The sequence below is a fragment of the Phalacrocorax carbo genome, chromosome 15 (genome assembly GCF_963921805.1).
Source record: "Phalacrocorax carbo chromosome 15, bPhaCar2.1, whole genome shotgun sequence".
Lineage (NCBI taxonomy): Eukaryota > Metazoa > Chordata > Aves > Suliformes > Phalacrocoracidae > Phalacrocorax > Phalacrocorax carbo.
In genome coordinates, this window is record NC_087527.1 from 12,229,906 (window position 1) to 12,251,223 (window position 21,318).

At 41.0% G+C, this 21,318-nt stretch overlaps 1 protein-coding gene across 1 annotated transcript in view; it reads right to left on the minus strand.

Moving 5' to 3' along the window:
• Positions 1-21,318, minus strand: part of TMEM132D (transmembrane protein 132D) — a 274,171-nt gene that overhangs the window by 22,899 nt on the left and 229,954 nt on the right. The window contains exon 5 of the mRNA XM_064466406.1: positions 20,662-20,805. Coding sequence (XP_064322476.1) covers positions 20,662-20,805 — 144 coding nt within the window. The remainder of the gene's footprint in view (positions 1-20,661; positions 20,806-21,318) is intronic.

Here is a 21,318-nt window from a genome sequence, read left to right on the forward strand (position 1 = left end):
CCAAATGTTGCTGAAATTACTTGTGTAACTTAGACACCACCCTGAGCAAAGGTACTGCATTTCAGTCACTCCAACCCAGGGAAAAGGAGATTATATATGTTTAGCAATGGTAGGCTTTAGAAATTAGAGCTACAAGGACAAAGAAATTTCCATCTTGGTAATAGGATGACTTCAAAGAGTCTTAAAGATTCAGTCCTTTTTCTGAGTTTGCACAGGCAAAGTCTAGTTCTGTTCCTCTGGCAAGTACTCAGATATCCAACACTACCACTTAGAGGAAACAGGGAAAAATCTGTTGCAATATACATACACTCATGCATGCATGCCAGGCTCTGGAAAGTTGGCCAACACCTTGCAGTGACTGGAGAAAAATAATGCAACAGCAAAGCATGAAAAATTTGTCACAGAGATCTATGACTTTTTAAGCCAAAAATCACTTGCAGAGAAGCATATATAAGCAGGACTGTGCTCCAACAGCAGAGCAGCAGCCATGATACACAAGTGCCAGCTGAAAGCTGGCATCGGCCAACATGGACAGGCTGAAATGCCACAGAAAGTTTTCCAAACAACGCTCACTGTGTAAAAGTGACTGCAAAGTTTGTATTGGAATGGGAGAGAGCATCCTTCCCCATTGGAGTTTTGGGCTAGGATGCTGAGCAATGAGGGGATTTCTGTCCTCACTTGGCCCACTAACACGACCTTCTCTTTCCCCAGCGCCTATTTCTGGGCAACTGAAAATAAATGAGTTTCCATGCTGGATTGCAAAATGGCACATGGCTGCGAGCTCGTCACCCCTCGCATTGGCAAGCTGTGACACACGGAGGTCAGACGGTGGCCGTGCTTGCGTGAGTTGCAGCAGATTGGCATGGCTGGGGGCCTCGCTGCCTGGTACGCTTGTTTTTAACAAACTCCTCTCTGCAGCTTGCTTGTTATCAACCAAGCTCCAGGCGGGGCTGTCTATCCTTTCCCCCTCTGCTAGGTACATCTTCTCTTTGCACTCGTTTAAGGAAGATGTCAAGCTCTCAATGCCTATTGGTTTCCTTTTAATGGGGAAACAGCCACGAATCAAGGTGGGGGGGTGTGCAGGCGTGCACGTGCACATCTACACAAGACCAAAGCTAGGAACAGGGTGGGAATGATCCTGGCATTCCCAAGTATTCCACAGACTGGGTAGCAGCGCTGTTTCCATCAGGCTTAAAGGAAAATATCATCATCATTCTAACATGCCTCTGCAAACGCTTCTGTTACTAATGCTTACCTTTCATTTCACATCTCTAAACAACCCCCTTGCAGTGGTGCTGAGCTAAACCCAGGCCCCTCCAGCATCTCTCTGGGGACAGGAATAATCCAAAACCACTTGCTCCCCACTGTGAACAAAGGTCATTATTTTGACAAATTAGTTAAATCTCTCTCAGTCAGCAGCAATGACCCTGAATTATTCAGCATGCATCTGTCTTTCTCCCTTACAAAAATGGCCTGTAAAGCAATAAGTGTATTTCACTTGAACCGCTTCTTAAAGATGTAAGACAGTTTGAGTTTACTCCAATGCCCCTTGAAGTCAAAGGGAGTCTTTCATTTAATTTTCATTTAATTAATTTCATTAAATTTGCAGATGATGCCAAGTTGGGAGGGGTTGTAAGTACTTTAGAGAACAGGATTAGAATTCAAAATGATCTTGATAGTGTAGAAAATTGTTTGAAATAAATAGCTGCAATTTGAGAAAGGTAAGAGCAAAGTACAAAGTTGGATAAAAACAATTAAGTACAGGATGGGGAAAGATTGGCCTGGTGACTGCGGTGAAGAAAGGGAGCTGAAGTAGAGAGGATCAGAAACCCTCCAACTCTAGGGATTGTTGAGGACTAGAAGACAGCAGAATTACCATCTGCAGTCATTTTTAAGATCTTCTTAGTCAAGTAACTGTCAGGAATGTTCTCCATAGCTGGACATATTGTTCCTTTTAGGTCAGTTTGAAGATTTCAGCAATTTTTAAGCCATATATTCAGATACATAACGTACAGCTTCTCCAGTCTGTAGTTCATGCATATTATCTACAAGAAATGTGGGGTTTCTGGTTAAAAAGGGAAACAAGTATTTAATCTTTGTTCCTCAGATTCAATACTGTCACAGAAACAAAAGCATGCCCTGTTGTACTGGAAAAAATGTTTTGCACACTAACAGACAGAAGAAGGCAACCCGTGTGAAAGCCACTACGTAAAGCCCTTCTGAACTTCTAGACAGGAGGCAAAAGCAGCCTGCAGTGTTCAGCTCCCTTTCTGATGCCCTGGAGGGAACCGAAGCCTTTGTAGCAACATAATTTAGGTTGCTAGAATACAATTAAGTTTGCAGTGCACAAAGTAAACGTTATCTCGTACTTTCTTCTCTCCTTATAAGATGTGATAAAATGCTAAATATATTATTCTCACCTGTATTTATAGCAATAACAGTGATAATTTAGGTTACTTTGTGAAGTGTTCTGATGTGCCAGACAAACTGTTGCCTGATAATTGATTGCATTTCATTAAATCAAGGAAATTCAGGGAGAAAACATATTAAAAAGATGGGAGCATAGCCATCCTGTTTTCCTCATACACCTAAACAAAGGCCTGATTTAGGACCAGTTAAATTACTATGGGATCAATACCGTTTCATTTCCGTGTCTCTTTCTTTGTGCAGTCTAATAAAATAATAACAAAAGTGGTGATGATGATGAACATTTTACATTCAGAGTATTCCTATTATTTAACAGTGTCTCAGCATTTTGCCAAAAAATCTCCCAGCAATTTGTAAAGCACATCATAGTGAAGTCCCAGTGTTTATGACATAAATGTGTGTCGGTGTGTGCATTTTTTCGTATAAATACATATTTATACAGTATAGATATTATCCTCATTGTGCAAATGAAGGAACGCAATATTTACGTAGCTTCCGCATGGTCACAATGTGCGGGGGAATGCTCTCTGCAAATGCTGTCTGGGGCTAGAAATAACGCTTCATTACTCTACGGCTTGAGAATAATCCACCAAACCATGAAAATAGCTACACTTCACATAAATAGGAAAGCCAGGCCAGAAACTATTTCCTCTCACAGGCATATTCTAGAGAAATTTATGGAACAAAAACCACACTCATGGAATAGATAGAAGTCCAGGTGAGGACTGAAGAGACGCAGTTTCTATTTCGTCTCTGCCATTTGACCTCATAAAAGGTTTTGTTTTCTGCTCATTTCATTCATTCATTGATGTTTTATTCATAGCTGTTTGGATTGTCACAGGACAGCCTCTGATAGGGAACTGCAGTTCTGGTCATTGAGACTTGGTGCTGTGGGGAGACGTAGGTGCTATCATAATATAAATGTACTAAAAGAGACAGCAATAAACATAGTAAGAGCAAATGTCTCTCGTGTCTACAGCTCTTACAATGCAGAAGACATCAGGCCACATATATATAGGATTTAGGCTACGATGTGCTTGGGGCTAACAGTCATCAAAGCAAAGACAGTTCTTAAGACATGCTCAGGGTCAGTATAAGATTAGAAAAACATCAGCTTTTCTCACCATAACCAAAGAGAAGGCCAAATTGCGCTCTAGCTCTCAACCTGTCAGCTCTATTGCAGCTAATGGGGTTACATGGCAGCGGAGTCAAGGTGCCATTTGGCCTTCAAGTGAAAAGCAGTTGATCTTGCTGCTAACCTGAGCCTAGAGCTCCTCTGAGCTTCCTTTCACTTTCAAAGAAATGACAAGAGGAACACTTTCAATAAAACATTTCAGGAGCTGGTTTCAGTGAGGATGGGGAATTGAAGGTGGAGAATAATTTGAAAGCATTTTGTAAGATTTTAGCTGCTTGCTCCCCACTGACTCTGATGGAAGTCATGCTGCTTTGATCTTCCAAACGCTTCCACGCTCTTTCCCTCCTGACAAGCACTCATACCATGTATCTGTTTACTGTTAAATCGAGTTGAGTCCTGAACTTTGATATCTGAGCTATCTTCAAACAACCAAGAAGAAATACTAGCCAGATTATGGGAAAGAGACTCCATCTGAAAGTATACTACCCTGCTGTGTGGACACGGCTTGCATGTTCTCAGTGTTTAGGAATTGATGATGTTAAAACCAAAGTTGCATAACTGATCAAGAAGCCCTGTATTTCATGGGAAGACACCAGGGTACAGAAGCTACAGGAATGAGCAGGTGTGGGTTTGTGTACTCAGTAGCTGGACCTCTTCCAGCAAACTCCTGTTTAAAAACTATGACGAATTCTGGACACTTAATGGAAGGATCGTACCAGTCAGCAGCTTGTGTCTCCCAGCACGGGCTGGAAGAAGCTGAGCAGTTCCACGCATGCGTTCTGGATGCAGGAAACAAAGACACAAAGAGGAACACAGATGAAGCCATGAGGAAGTCTTTGAATCTGGATTTGGCCTTTTAATTGAAAAATGGTCTAATTAGTCAGCAAAATCTTCCAGATTCACATAGCAGTGCTGGGATTCTCAAGGACACTAGAAGGACTTTTGTGCTGAGATCCCAAATGATCAGAAGAGGATATCTATTTCTGCTAGTTCATGCTGAAAATCTCTCTATGGAAATCAGGATTACACCACAAAGAAGGGGTGACTACTCTTGTGACTATCTAATTCGTTACAGGTTTTAAAGTCAGAGGCATAAGAGAGGGATTTTTAAACACCAGGATTTGCACCAAGCTCTGCAGGCCCCTGGAGACACCTGCATCTCCTTTCAAAGACAGATATTCCCACCTCCAAAGAAACATTTATGAAACCATGCAACAGAATAGTCAAGTAGCGGCTTCCAATGCTCCTGCAGTGCTCAGAGATGTGTTACATCTTCACTACTCCCTAAAAGAGTAGCTCCTATTACTCACATATGAGCTGGTAGAAATGAACCTTCTAAAATAGAAGATCTTCTCTTGAAAATAGCACACATGGTATAGGGGAGTGGAAAGCAAAGTTTTACGTTCAGTTATTGTTATTTATTTGAACAAGGCAGGTGATGGAGCCTTAGTCCTGGACCATCTCCTGTTCTGCCACAAATCACACAAATACACAGCCAGAAGCCTAAGACCAATCAATTTTTACAACAAACCTGAGGCACTGACTCCTCTTTTCTTGACTCACTCATGTTTAAGTAAGCTCAGGATCAGAGCACACACATCAGCCCAGGGGAGGCACACTGTTTTCCCAAAAGCAATGCTTCCAGAAGTACTGCCACAGCACCAGCTACTCTTCGGCACTTACCTTTACACGCACAGCTCAGAGGGAAGGACGAAAGCTTGCAAGGAAAGTGCATTTCACGAGGCTGGTACTTTTTAGCTTGGCTACGAATGCCCACATTTGTGAACTATGTTAGAGGGATCCGAGTCCCTCGCATACACCTACATGAAAGATGAGAGACATTTTCCTTACTCTTTAGCAGGATGCTAAGGTGACTTTTTTCCTTAAGCTTAAGGAACTCTCAGGAATGAGATAAGTGGAGCAACTTTTACAGTGAGGCTCTTCAGGAATTGCAAGTTCAAGAGCTGGGTGGATACGTGAATGTTTCACTTCTTTAGAGGGCATGCAAATGATATGACAGTGCAACCTGTCAGATCTTCTCTGGCATTTCACAGATACACTTGCTCTTTTATAAAGATCTCATGGCCAAAACCCAGCAACACTCACGTATTTAATGTTGATGGTGTGCCAGACATGCTCAGTCGTTAGTGCCTCACTTATGCTAATACACAAGCCCCCTGCATAAGCATACCCTGGCCTACACGGCGGGCACCCGGAGCAGCTGCGCCCTCCCCTAGAGGTTTTCAGACAATGTGAACAAACTGGACAGCTCAACTATATGCAAAGTTCCCTGAAAAAATGTACATATTAATGCCAAGCTCTCAACGCAGCGAGCTGGCAGGAGCTCACTCTGGTTTTATCCTTCACATTTATCAGTGGGCCGAGTAGGGAACTGATGACAAGGACTAAATATCCCTGCAGTGATCACCTGGTCCTGCGATTCCAGCTGCTGATAAACTTACCTTTTATATTTAAAACAGAGCAGAGACCGGGCTCGTTTCGTATCCCTGTGCTCATCATGCACTTGTCATTATGGCTTCACAGTGGCACACTGCAAGGTCTGCCGGTGTCCTTTCCCTCTCCTCCCCTTGCCTGCTGGAAGCCCGCCTGTGCCATCACTTAGTTGCACTCAACTTCAAGACCTACTATGAAAAAAGTTGCGTGTATCTGATGATTGGCACTTATCCGTTCCCAGGGAGACTAAGAATGAGAAGGACGGAGCACTTCTTTGTGCGGGATGGCGTTCAGTGGGCTCCACAAAGCCTTCTGAACTTCTCCAAGAATTTTTTGTTGTAGGATTTCTAGGTGAGTTCCCTATTTCCCCCTCAGGTGAGTAAGTGTTGTCTGCCTCAGGAAGATGCTACGAGGGACATGTTAACGTTATTCAGATTTTTTTTCAGAAGCAGAGATGATCCTCACCATGCAAAATCACCTTATAGAAAGAGAAAAGCTGACTATAGGATATGTGTAGTTCCTTCCTGGGCTCTTCTCTGCCGTGTCTCATCCTATTGCTGCATACGTATGCACGTATTTCAGTGGTCTGAGATACAACAGTTGAGAAGAGACTCCCCAATACTTTTATTTGTTAGAAAAACAGGACTCCATGTAATGGAGGGAGAAGGAAAAGGAAAGATGTGATATTTATGACAGAACTATGATTGCTGCAAAATCTCAGTGTGTATTTATTCACGCCTGTAAGACTGCTGGGGACCAAGGTACACCTCAAACTTGTTGGCTTCCATGTTTTTCTGCATAAAGCAGTACTAAAAAAAGAGTCAGATATTGAGGAGGAGATCTTAGCACAGTTTCATCTGGAGCCTTCTTCCCTCAGATGTGTGCAGGCAAGGGAGATTTTAGTTTCTTTGCACTTATAGCTGGGTATGTGCGAATCCTGAAAGGCTTTTTCACAAGCTGAAATAAATCTTTCCACATTAGCAGACACTTAGATGGAGACGTCACTCACATGGCGTCTGTATCTGTCCTACCTGCTTTTTATGTACAAAACATCATCCACAGAAGTAGCCTGGCCAACTCATTTCACCAAGAGTGTTTTCTTCCAAATCCTCATAGCTGGCTAGCATGTAAATGTTCTATTTAGGCTCTTTGGATTACCACAATTTCTTATTCCTGTATCGACTTGTAAAGCTTCTGACAAAATTTATGAGCAAAGATAATTTTCAAATGGATCAATATAAGCTTCTTCCTCTTTTGCACAACTTCTTAATAGATGGCGTGTACTGCAGAAACATGTCCCCTTGTAATATGCTATTTCTCACACAATTTTAAAGTTCGTCTACTTCAAGTAAATCTGGCTGTTTCAGCTAAAAGTTTGTAGCCTGAGGGATTCTTTACCAGATGAGCAGATGATCCTTTTAACACCTTGAGTTTCTGACTTTCATATCTTTCATTAAATCAATCTCCCTTTCATGATTTATATTTATGCCAATGCCCAATTCTATTACAATTCTCTCTTCCGCTTTCTCAATTTCTTCTATTATTTTTTTGGGGGTCTATAATATAATTTCAGGGGCTAACTCACAGGCTGTCACTTCACGTTTATGAACTGAAACATGAATGTGCATTATTGTTTTATTTTTATGAAAATCCATGATAACTAATGCACTGATTCAATTTCTATCAAGAAGCATTTTGTTTGGTTTCATGATATCTGGCCTCTAACCTAACAAACTTTTACGTTTGTATTTACATATTGGAATTATTACAGTCCTATTATCTCCTTGTCCCAATGACTTCAGAAGCTGTAATGGATTTAGGTGGGAGTTTAATTAGAAACTGCTCTTTTCTGTATTTCAGGCTACGTTTCATGTGAAAGGCAAAAATATGACTTGATGTAACCCTCAAAAACCCCCAGGCTGGCTAGATATGTGTTTAGTGAAACAAACGATTGGACAGTGGGAGATCATGGTGGTGCCCATTCCCCAGGAAGCTGGCATTCATTTTATACAAGTTTATATCTTTGTTACAAAATCACTCTCAGCAGTTTGCCTCTGTTTTACGACAATACCAGTGCAGGCAGAATCGGATTATTTTCAGCAGGTTTTTCCTTTATTTTCCTTCCCCAATAAGCAGGAAATATCTCCAAGTATCCTTAGAGATATGCTCAGGTCAGCCTTGGTTCCCTGGCTCTGGCCCACCCTCCCTTCTGCCAAACTCCAGAAAAGCCTGCCTGAATGATGGTCTCATTATGATTTAGCTCATTAAAGCTCAATAAAACTTAAGGCAGTCCTGAAGCACCCATGAAACCCGCTAGCAGCAAACTTGTCTGCACAGGGAGTAGGTTTCAGAAGACATAAGTGCGCTTCTCTTAATTCCAACCTGTGCTCTGCAGATACCAGGTGGGTCTGAACAGAGGACTTTGCATCAAAAGCCTTTCAAAAGGAAAATGCAATGGTGGCTGAGTAATAGGTCTGAGGATTCAGCAGAATTTTCTATGTTACTTCCTGCAGCTGGCTGGTGGGTGAGAGATTTTCTACTTTTGGGTTGGCGGACATCACCTGCTTGCTGTCAGACCTTGCCAGGGATAGTTCAGGTTTCACCCTGATCATGCACTTAAACTGATCTCTTGAATTATATTTTCCAATGTGTGCTCCACTCCCATTAGTCTATACAAGCTCGGTGACCTTAAATCACATTGAAAACCTCAGCCTTACAATCAAGTTGCTTTTCTAATCCTTCCTTGGATCCTTTCACTAAATAAAAATAGAGTAAATGACAGGTCAGACAAAGTTAATTATTACCACATCTGTGGATATTCATTGTAAAATAAGGGGCAGCTTGTGGCCCTAAAGGATTGACATCATCTTGACATATTATACCAACCTCTGGCACAAGTATATAGTTAAACATAATTATTTAAACTCGGAGTTTGTAAACAGCTGATCATTTCATCCTTGACAATGTATAAAGAAGATAACTCAGTTTTTACTGGTGACTGAGTGGGAAAGAGACCAAGACCCTTCCACTGTGGATCTCTCCTCCGCCAGCACAATAACGGATTAATTCTTTATTTGTTTCCTGTGCTGCTGAGTGAAGGAAGTCATCTCCCAGCTAATGTGCTTCTGGGATCATCTTCATTCATGACCCCAAGTAATTTCTGATTTACTTTTTCTACAGTTTTTCTGTGTTGGGCACACTTTATGGCTTTTAACATATTATTTTATGTGCTCTGCTTTCCCCGAGCCTCAACAGAAACAGACCAACCAAGCAGCCCATGAAGAAAACTCTTATCAGTAATTAGCCCTGCTGGAGACCAGACGGTAACTGTCAGGTCTGGATACTAAAAAGTACAGGAAGAGGTTACTCATACCTACGTACATCGTCCTTAGCAGCCTGAGCTCCAAATAAGTAAATATCAATGAATGCAGCCCAGCTGAATCTACTTAGAGAGCAGGAGATGAGATTAGACACACACATTGTTTAACCTGGGAACAAAGGGCAGAATTTGGAAAACTACTTGTCAAGGTGTCTTAAAAAATTAGTCTAGTACATACAACTGTGTTGCCAGAGGGGCTGTTTCTTATCCCGTCTGCAGGCCTGTGTGAAATCCTTGTGATGAAATTCTCAGCCCTAGGGAAACAGTTGCTTTCAAGATTTGTTACAAGCTTGAAACTTAGCTCAGCATCATCAAAATGTGTGAAGAACTTTCAAGGAAACATGGGCTGACTTTTGGCTATGGCACTGAAACAGCTAAAATTGGCTCTGGCTGATCTTTGCTTTCAGCATTAAGCTGATGCCAAACTAAACCATCCAGTGACGGTGATAGCTGTGCTTAGACAGAAAAAAAATCCCAGTGAGAACTAGACTTTCTCTTCTCATCATCAAATAAAGTGCAGAGCAATCCCATTAACTACACTGGGTTAACTCTGGATTTTCAGTGGCAGAAATGAGATCCAATCGTTAGCAGAAATTGTATGCGTGCATGTGAGACTGGCCCTGACTTTGCCTTTTAGAGATAGTCAAGTGCAATTAATCTAATGCTTACAGACAAAGCATAAAATGTAGTTTAGTACACATCCATTGTGCCTTTAGATGCCTAGTCACCAGGGCAAACGATACTTTCCTTCATTACTGAAGTTTCACTTCTCCCTCTCTGGCTTTCAGTAGAATGAAATGGAGCATGTAATGGAACGCCACGTTCGTAGGTTTCATTTTGGTATCAGCTCCAGGTCTGCACAAAATCTCAAACACTACAACAGCTTTTCACGTGCTCACAAATGCTAAAAGAAATTGCTGAAGGCACTCAAATCCCAAAGACTAAAGAAGATGCCCTAAATTTACTCAAACAAAACCCTTTTACAGTTGCAAAATAATTACCTGCTTGCAAATAATTGGCTATTTTTAATAGTTATTATATGGAAGAGATTATGTAAGTTGGGAGAAAATACCAGCTTTCTTTAATACCCACCTGCTCTAAATACAGTTATACTTTTAACTAAAATTAAAAAGACATTAAGACCAGTTTTTATAGGTGCTTAGGTTTCTAATTCCCAATTAAATTAATGGGATTTAAATGCCTAAATAGCTTCAAAAACCAGGCTTATCATCCAATAACCAGTTAAACAAGGCAATTTTGCAGAACGAGGCTGAAACAAGAAAGTTGTACAGCATTTCTGTGGGTAGCTGATGTGAGAGAAATAGCAGTACTAATGTCTCCTACAAACAAATACAACACCTGCACCACAATCTTAGAAAAGGCAATAGACCAGATCCTGTCACATGTGTAAAGCACGAGAACTATTACAGGTAATTTTTTTTTTTTATAATGAACTGGGCTCAGGTAAAGCCTTGTATTCTGATTTCTCAAAGCACTTTTTAGATGTGTTTTGCTTGTTTACCTTCTCATGCCTTAACGATTCTATGCTAAATAGTTTAAAAGCACTATGTCAATTTTATAAGTAACTGCAAAGAGAACAAGTAAATGGGTAGCCAAAAGTCATGACAGAAAACTAGAGGAGACCTGAGAGCTCAAGCCAGGACTGTGCTGCACTTGACAAAGAAGCAATGCAAAAATACCTGCCTCCAAAGCACACTCATTCTGAGGTATTTAAGGATAGCATTGGTTTTTTATTTGATTATGACGCACCAAAACGTATCTGGAAAGAGATGAATTGGCCCATTATAGGATACGTTTGCTCTGCTCAAGCTTACCTAGCTCCCAAAGTGGAAGCTGAGCACTTCTGCAAATCTTAAACAAGGAACTGCAGCATCTAAGCATGCAGCCAATGGTTCTTACGAGACATTAGGATACCACTAGATATTCTAATCTAGTTCTAAAGCCTGTAAGCTTTCAGAAAAGGTTAGCAATGGGACTGATATAAGAAGGTTAAAAACTGGCAACCCAAATGGTAGGAAAGGGCAGAAACACAGAGAAAAATATTTAAGGCATAGCAAACAGTGAAAAATAGCGAAAGCAGCAGCAAAGGACAGTAGGGAACAGCTGCACTACAGAAGAACCGCAGGAGGAGTGAGAGGTGAGGCTGAGCTAAGACGATGGGAGGGCTGGATATCACTAGCTGAATGTTAGTGTCAACAGCAGCTAACAGAGTCAAGCACTGGAGGGAGTATATCCAAAGGTGGACACATCACCCCCAGACATTATCTTTAGATACATTTTCCTGCACATATATGGAAGGGAAGAGAGACATGGCAACCTGCTCTGTGGCTATAGATGTTTCGCCATTATAGCTGTAGAAGGACATTGATCTCCAAGACTTCTTCCTGAATTTAGAAGTGCTCTGCCGGCACTCAGAAATTCAGGTATCGCTCTCCACGGTACCAGAGGGAACTGTTCACCCTCTAGATTTGTGTCTGCATTTCTTCTCTCCTTATTAATTAATCTTTGGTCTGGTAAATAGTGAGCATGATCATCTGCCTAAAACAGAATAGAAAAATAATTTGAAAAGTATCTTATTTCAGTGGATCAGCCACAAAGTTCTGAAATCTACTTTGCCTAAGTCAATTCATTTAGCATGTGGCCTTATGTACAAAGTCCTTGCTTTTTAAGCTTCAGGCAAAGATTTACATGCTTGCCTCAACAAGGTCCTAGAAAGTAACGCAAAATGGTCCAGATGGTGGATAAAAGGGAAGAAATCTTCAGTCAGGAGACCTGCACAGGCTATATTACCTAAGAAATCTGGAAATATTTCTAAATCCTTACTCAGCCACTAATATTTTATCATGACAGTCATTTTTATGTGCTGTGATTAAGTTAAATTTAGCAGGAGTGCTTCCTAAAAAGCCTGTGCTCTGTCCTAGTTAGTTATGTATATTATTAACAATCATAATGATGATGCTTAGATGGTACATTTTATGCAAAGATCTCAAAGCATTTTTCAAGGATTTAGTATTAATGGTCTTTATCTGTCAAGGTAATTCAGAGCCATTATACATCTTTTGTATGTGTCTATGCTGAGGCAGGTCAAATAAATGACATGCCCAAGATGACAATGGCACACCGAGATCACAGCTGAAAGCATACGCCAGAGCCCGCACTATAACCAGCGCATTTCAATGCAGCATCTGAAAACCCATCCAATGGGTTATCCAACTGCTATCCGGTCTTACTAAGGCAGAGTCAAATGAAGTGAAAATCACGTGTCACACACTGAGCCCTTATCAGAATCTGTAATGCCTAAAATCCCAAACCAGGTTTAACCAGAGCATATTTTTTCTTCATTATCACTGAAGAAGAGAGAACTGGACATGATCACAAGTCTAGACTCATGATGTCCTTCCAACCTCTCAGCCTTCCTAACACTTGTAGGCTCTTTTTTCCCTTCATATGTGTATGTCCTAACTAAGCCCCTTCTTATTCCAATTGCCTCCGAGAAGTCCATGAGTCATCCAGGTGTCCCAGAGCTAATAACTCGGATACTTCATATCTGACCAGCAGTTTCTCTACTAACTCCAGATCACCAGCCTCGTCTTCAGCTAACGTTCATCACTATAGTACTAATACAGTCACAGGATCCAAGCATATTTAAATCAGCTGAAAATATCTCGTCACATATAATTTAATTTTAGTAAGGCCAGTCTCTTGCATAGCTAATACAATATCTAGGCAGTCCTACAAATGATAAGCAAAAGCAAAGGCATTTAATGGCTAGGCTGTATCTGATATGTCCAGAAAAATCCTAAATTGGGCTGAGAAGGCAGTAATCTATATGGCATATTGTAACCTTTTACTGCGTGGTAACAAAGCAACACAGTTTTGTGTCATGATCTGGAAGATGTCTTAGAGCAGGCACAAAGAGCTATAAATACCACATCAACTAGAAGAAAGTAGCAGACGGTCACTGGAACCAAAGAACACAGAGTTTTAAAGCTAAAGGGAACTTTTTAAGAGAAAGAATCACAACTTATAATGATTAATGCAAGTTCCTGTTTTGGAGACAGGTGCTGTTGGATGATCTGAGCCCAATTTAGCTTTCATTTATATCAGTGTAACATCATGTGCTTCAGTGATGCGCTGCTGGCTTAGCCCAGTGGAATAAAGAGGAGAACTAATTTCCCTTTGTACTCAGCTTGTCTGTTCCTTACTTCCTCAGCACATTTTTTCTAGAGATCAACCAATCTCCTTTCATTGAGATGATGGAGCACTTCTCCATACTGGGATTCAGTATACAATGAGTTGCGTTCTGAAAGCAGCAAAGAAAAGTAAGACCCCTAATCCCCATTGAAAGGCAAGGTCATTTTGACATCCCTACACAGGTATTTTTTGCTGTACAAGTCTGACACTCAGAGACTTGTGAGCCCCTTGGAAGATCTTCTTCATGGTAGTTCCTGAGCATCTTCACTGGGGGGATTCACAGGCACAGGGCCAGGGCAAGCCTTTTACATGGATGGTGTCAGACTAATGATGCGACAGTATGGGAATGCCTGTGCGAAGCCAGAGTGCCACAGGTCATTTAAGCAGATACACAACAGAAGGAAGCACTCCCGGCCACCTCTCACCCTCAGCTACTGATTCCCACTCTGATGTCACTTCTTTCCCAGTGCTGGCACACGTATCGTGAGCATCTGAAATGAGCCCTGTCAGGGAGCAGGGAGCTGAGCAGGCAGACAGCTCAGTCACCGAAAAGAGAAAAAAAAAGATTCATTTTTGCTCAGCTGCTGTCATGGCCAGCAGGAAGACAGGGATGGCAGCTCCATGTTAGTTTAAACAGTCACAGAATTACACCTTAGCAATTGTTTAACATATTAGGGACATTCATCAGCCCCTTTTGGGTTCAGCAAATATTTAAAGCTGCCCACTCAGATCCCCTTTGGCATCGCTGTTTGGATATTCTTTGATTTTGACTCATTCTCTTTATGGATATGGACATATTCCTCCCAGTCAAGGAACAGAAATACCCACAGAAAGAGAGAGATTATCATCCCTGGCTCTACAAGAATACATATTATTTCCCATTAAGCACAGAGAGACTGATTTCTGGGTATCTTCTGTAGAATTCTAAGGAGTCTCAATTCAAGAATTATTTGGATTTTTCCATTAAAGAGAAGTTTTGTATCCTACAAGCTTATAGCCTTTCATAAATATAAAGAAACTGTAGTCAACAGCAACTGTAGCAGTCAGACTGGGATTTTCAGTACGGATTATTGCAAAAACACAAACAACTCCACAAAACCTTTGTTATTTCTCAAGATTCACATCAGAATGATGAATTTGCAGAATATGAAAGAGACAAATCCAGTAACTTCAACAGATTTAGGTGAGTTTCAGATGATTCCTGGGAGATGTAGGACTGTTACATCAGTTCTACATTCAGAACTCATCTTTGCCATGTCTGCTCTTCATACCAAAGAGAGATTAAAATTGTTTCTGCTCCCTTTATAACCAACATCAACAGCACATGGTCTGAACTCAACAGTTATCATTACAACTTTTATTTTTTATAGTACATTTTTCTGAGTTTCTCCCGTCTCCTGATTACTAGAGCAAATCAGAAAAAGCATTTTCTTTTTCACAGTTGTTTCATCCTTGGGTGAAAAGTTCAGAAAGATTCTGATGTCAGGAATACTGAAACTGAGTTGAAATGACAGGACATGATTTCATCATTTTCTACCAAGATGAAATGTTTAGACATTGCAGAAAATAAAAACATCCATTTTCTGACTTAAATGTTTGTTTCAAGACAGATCAAAATTATTTGGGATGGAATAAGGCAGTTCAGCTGGTGAGACAAAGCACATCATATTGTGGAAAACCATGGCATGAACTTGATCTTCACCGAACCCTCAAGGCAGAGATTTATTTTCCCATTACAACATTCAGCCCTACACAACCATATTCTATGCAAGCATTCAATCTAGGCAAAATCCCGTTTGCAATGGGAAAGTATTTTCTTTGGTATCATTCAACAAACCGCTGATTACCTCTGCTCTTCCTTTCTATTTGGGTCCCCTGAACCCTGAGCGATGAAAGCCCATGTGACAACCTCACCTGAATATGACACTGCACATTCTGGTTACCTAGTTGAATAGCTCGCTGTTTCTGAAACACGGGATTGCTCTTCCTCACTCTTCACCCTTTCCCACTTTGCTTTACCCCCACTAAGGATGCTTTTTCCTCCTTTTGTCCTTCTCTCTGCACTAATTCACTGGAGCAAGAACCAGGAAAGGGTGAATACTTGGCTTACCCCTTTTGACTAGGTGAGCTGTTAGAGTAACATGCATCTCAAATCACTCTTAGCTTGGCTTAAACTTGACAGATCACAGGGAAACTGGGATTCTTCATATTCTCTTGTTTTTAAATTCTTGTGTATCTTTGCAGTACCTCCATTTTGGGGGCCCATGCTTTTGACCTGCAGCCGTGAGGGTTTTCTTTCCCAGTTGACAGCTGGAACTGAAAACTTGTGTAATCACATGCATCCAAGAATGTGTTGTAAAAAGAATATCAATTGGACTGCCACTAGCAATACAGTTGTGAAATCTGCAGTGCTGGAACTGCCAAAGCTAAACTAAGGAACAGATAAAATCCTGGACTCGATTACCTTCTCCCTTTGATATTTCACTCTGGCACTCCACTGACTTTAGAAGAATTCAACTTTTCCTTGAAGTGCACCAGTGTAAGAAAGAAAAGAAACAGCTGTTAGAAGTTTCATGTTTTAAAACACTGTCTGCTTCAGGCTATTTTAAATGCTCTGACACTTCAGTTTTTGTGAAGTCTGTCACTTGATTAAAAAGAAGTTATTTTGCCACTAATAAAACCACACTAAGTGTTATTGAAAGATATATTAGTGTGCAGAAATATTTTAGGAAGTGCCAAGTGCGTTGTTATCCCCTCTAATACAGTCCAAAGCAAACAGAGCAAAGCAGCTACCGACCCTTCGCCCGATCAGCAATAACTTCCTACCATGTAGCCGTGGCCGGAGCAGTCTGGCTTTGCAACTCTCCAGCCACCTGATAAACAGCAAGCAGGGATAAAACATTACTGCTTCACTCCTCACACAAAGCCAGGCAATCGTCCCACAGCCAGACTGGTTGTAGAGCTTTGGGAAATGGGAATTCAGAGCGTGAGGCCACCCTGCAACATCTTGCACAGCCCCTGCATGTGGGACACAGCCCCACGGCTCTGTGGTAGGTCTCAGGTTGTGAAAGGATATCAGTAGTAACAACCCCCCTTTTCACTCCTTCTGCTCCCAGGAGTTTGCTTGTAATACAGACAAAAGGTAGTACGCCTGCCCTCCCGTTTGCATCCTCATCTGAGATCTAAGAAAAGTACAAGATGCTCTAGAAGAAAATAGGCTAACGGTATTTTGTTAGAAACACATGTAATTTTGGATAACACACAGATTTGGAATGGAGTCTTCTACAAAATAGACAATGTAGTATTAAAAAGGGCCAGAGAAACTCTAACCTGTTCCCAGTGTTGGCACCATTCACTGTGTGACTTCTGGCAAGCGGCTTCTGGGCAGAGCTGAGACTATATTGGAATTTTTAGTTAACTGATCAAACAAGATAAATCTAAAGGTGTTTTCACTTCAGTGCAACCAAAATGCAGCTTTCCAATTAACTCATCAAACTAAAAACCCAGAGCATTGGAAAGTGTTGCTTTGGAGACTTTTAGGCTTTGCTGAGCCTTGAAAAAATGGCCATTTTGAAATGGAAATGTCTTTTCAAAATGAAACATTAAAAGAAGTTGGTTTTTCCTCTCCCCTCTCCTCATTCTTGATTTAAATAATCTTGAAATTTGATGCATATTAACAACTCAGCAAAAACCGTCTGCTCACCAATCACTCTTTTCCATGAGGACAGTAGTTTTACCGTCTACTTCAATGGTCAGAACTTCCTTACAGCTTTTTGAAATTCTCACCTTAACTTTTTCTGTGTCTCAGATTCCTCATTTGTGAGACAGCCTGTAAAAAAAACGTGCCTCCGTTTTGTGGCACGGTTACTCGGTCAAGGTGGACCACATCAGGCAATCGTTTGTCATTAACAATATTGTTTTAATGGACTAAATTCTGTCCTGACTTATTCAACGAAGTTCAGGTAGAAGGAGTTTGGCAGAAAACAAGTCAGTGCAGAATTTGGTCTGGCTCTTTAAAGTTCTTTGAAGTCCCAGATGAAAGACGTGAGCAATAAATGTGGGTCCTGATACTAAAAGAAGAATGAGGTATCCTCAGTCTGCAAGGAAATTGAGCTTAAACTCATCATTAAGCAGCACAAAAAAATTAGGAATAAAAGGTAAACCACAGACGTAATCAATCTGTTAGATGCTACATGACAGATGCATTGGAAACCAGCAACAGTAAAGACACAAAGAAATGTAATCTTAATCTTTATATTTCAACAGGCATTTTAAGCAAACTTTTTCTTCCATTGTATATTCACTACTCTAATTCCCAGAGAACAGAAACTCTAATTGCTGAAGGCTGGCCAGTAATTATATATCTTTTTCTTCATTGGATAAGACATCTGTGAATAAGGCAGGAATGGTCTGAAACAGAGCAGGTAAACTGAAAACTCAGAGACACATTTTCAGTTAAGAACTCACTTTAAACTGGCAACTCATTTTAATGCTCCTGAAACCTGCCTTCCTACTGCGGAGAGTGAACTCTAGTGGGATGTTTGCTGAAGCCCAGAATCTTTTGATCTCTGACTAGCGCCTTCCTTTTTTGACATAGGGCCTATCATTAGCATCATTGTGCAATGGTATGTATATGAATAATATTAAGCACAGAAGCCTTTATTGGTATATCCATATACTTGAAGTTAATGATAGATACACCCTTAAGCAGTACTACCACTTCACCCTCTTTGCCAGGGTTAGAGTTCAGCCAAAACCATCTCACAAATATCCATTGCACATTCCAGAAGATTTTGATAATCTAAAACTTTGGAAACCAAAACTGGTTTTTAAAATATCTTCCTAATGATATATTTGCTTTCAAATTATTTTTTCCAGTTCTCTGAAAAAAACTAAAGAGTTGGTTAATGAGTGAGTCTGTGCGTGAAGGCTTAGCCCATTAACTTCCACAACACAGGGGAAGGTTCCCAAATAATTTCTTTCCGTTTTTAAACTTTCATTTGGTCCATCAGTTTGCTATATTTGGCAGATATAGAGGATTCAAAAGATGTTCACAGAAGTAAAAAAAAAAAAAAAAAAGTCTGGATTAAGACAGCCAGAGAGACATTTAATCAGAATATACCAGCATGGTGGCTATTCAGATAAATGGAAACCCTGAGTAGAATCTAAAAAGGAAACCTAAAAACTGCTGGACTTTTAAGTTGCTTGGGTTTATGTTGTATGTAAGAAATTATAATGAAGTTACTTAAAACAAGTTCAATGAGTGTAAACATTGCAATTTTTTTACAAAAATATTAAAACCTGTTTAGAGGTAGCTCAAGAAAGAAAATTTAAACACATACCAGCTCTATTCTTCAATTACCCCGCTCCAGGTCGTCACTCCCTCTGTGACATGAAGTTACTAAACTTGTAGGTATGTCTCAAACTCCCAGCCGTTTCCCATATGACAGTAACAACCAAGTACCTAAACTCATCTTTGCCTATAAAGGCAAAAGCGTCCACTAGGAAGAGTCGTCTTCAACTAATGGGGCCCAGGGAGGCTTGTTTTGGAGCTAAACACTGTCCTCCGCTGTTTGAATCCAAAATAAAATGAACTAACATAACAGGAAGAAAGCTCAGCATTCCAGTCAGCTTTAGGCTAAGGCAAATTTCACAAAGGCCGAGTCCTCAATACGGTGCAGTTCACAAAAGTTAATGGGATAACAGCGATTTCCAGCAGCTGGAAGGGTGGCCTGTAGTATTTGTAATTGTTTTGTGACACGCTGCTTATGTTAAAAAAAATCAATTTTAACTTTTATTTGTAACCACGTCTTTTGTTTCCTCTTCTGAAGTGACAACCACAGATAAGTCTGTGAACAGATAAAAGCTGCTGCAGAGAAGCCAACGTTTCTGTCACTGCGCTGGAATACTTCCCCCGCATCTCCCACCATCACCACTGCTGACCACGTCCTTCCATTACCAGTAACGTGTGTTAAGCACTAACCAAGCTGAGTAGGAACATGCAGGACCTCTTACAAGCTTTTAGTAGTAATACTGGTACAAGTTGAAAGCCTTCAAGATGCAGCAATTTTCCTGAGGGTCCAGTCTGACCCTAAGATTTCAGTAATAAAAAGGCACTTAAAAGCATTCCTGCAAGCTCGCTCCTCAGCACAGGCTGGGCAAGTACACACTGTGAATCAAAACTAAGTGGAATATTTTTGCCTGCCTGTAGGGGAATAGACAGGGATCGGCGACCGGAAGATTACGGGATGTGACGGAAAGATAGACTCCTCCCCATAGGAGTGGCAGGAACAGGAACCGCAAGAGCTATATAAGCGTGTGACGCAGCCAAATAGACGGACATTTTGTATCCATCATATTGATGTCTGTGCATCACTGTCCCCAGGGTGGGTAGAGCCCTGTGTCCCGGAGGTATGCGGCCCAAGATAAGTTCTCCCATAGAAGCGTACAGCTACACCTGCCATTTCTCTTTCAAGGAAGTTTAGACCACAGAGCTGTTGTACAGAGTAAATCCACTGGTCAAGTGTCTTATCCAGCACTTCCCAGTCCATGACTGGCGGCCAAGGTGTTTCCCGTAAGACACCCTACTAGCAATTGTGACCAAAGAAAATTCCAGATTTAAAGCTGATGTTGTTTGCATTGCACTACCGGGCCAATACCAAGAAGAGACCCAAACTTTGAGTCATAGAGCTCCTATTCCAGTGTGGCCAACCAACTTCAGAAGAATTACCTCCTTCTCTAGAACATCGGGTAACAGAATTCCTGAACCTACACAGCCCATACAGCTGAAAGATAAAAAGTAAAGGTAGAGTGAACTCCAAAAATACTTCAAAAGTAGGAATTGACAGACACTTCCATGTATTTGACACGCAGGATGGAAAAGGTGTGATTTTGCGTTTGTTTTATTGCTCCACTAACCCAATCTATACGTAACAGTGATAAAACCCTGTTGTTTCACAGGAGTTACGAAGATGAAATAACTTGTTCACATTAGAGACCACCACTGTTTGCAGGGCCTCTGCCTTTGTGCAATGGAGCAGTATGATCCTACCTTAATGACATCTTCGTCTGATGATCTGCACTCCACAGATTCCAGAAGATCAGTCACAGTCCCATCATCTTCCACAGAAATCACTTTGACAGGGACAGCCACTGTTTTCCCAGTGAGAATAGCTGTATTCAGGATCTCAGCTTCCTAAGAGACCAAAAAAAGACCCTTTAGTTATTATATTCTACTATTTCATTCGTACCAGCTAGATTCAGCTTTACTTTAATTTCTAATGGCTATGCCAAGAACCGTTCTAAGTGCAACAGGCAGAAACCACACATTTCCTCCCTTCAGTCCTGGAACCAAACTCCCAGTTCTGAGTCAGGGCTGTTAAGATATTTGTCTTGCCCTAATTGCTATTTTAAGAATTCTTATCAAGTGTCAGAGCAACCTAACACCTGAGGAATGACCCTGCACTGCATAAAGAAGATGTACCTTGCATCTAGCCATAGTGAAATCTCAATCCTGAGGAGCTCGCTAACGATCTTGCTGATCACATATAAAGAGCGTCTCACGTCTTTTACCCACAAAACTGTTTTCTTAAAGGTTTTCTACAAATACTGAAATTGTATGACAGTATTGGACAAATACTCTCAACTTTTAGACCAAAGAAGATTGAGGGATAGTCAGGAATCCACGTTGCCCCAAACCTCCTGGGTG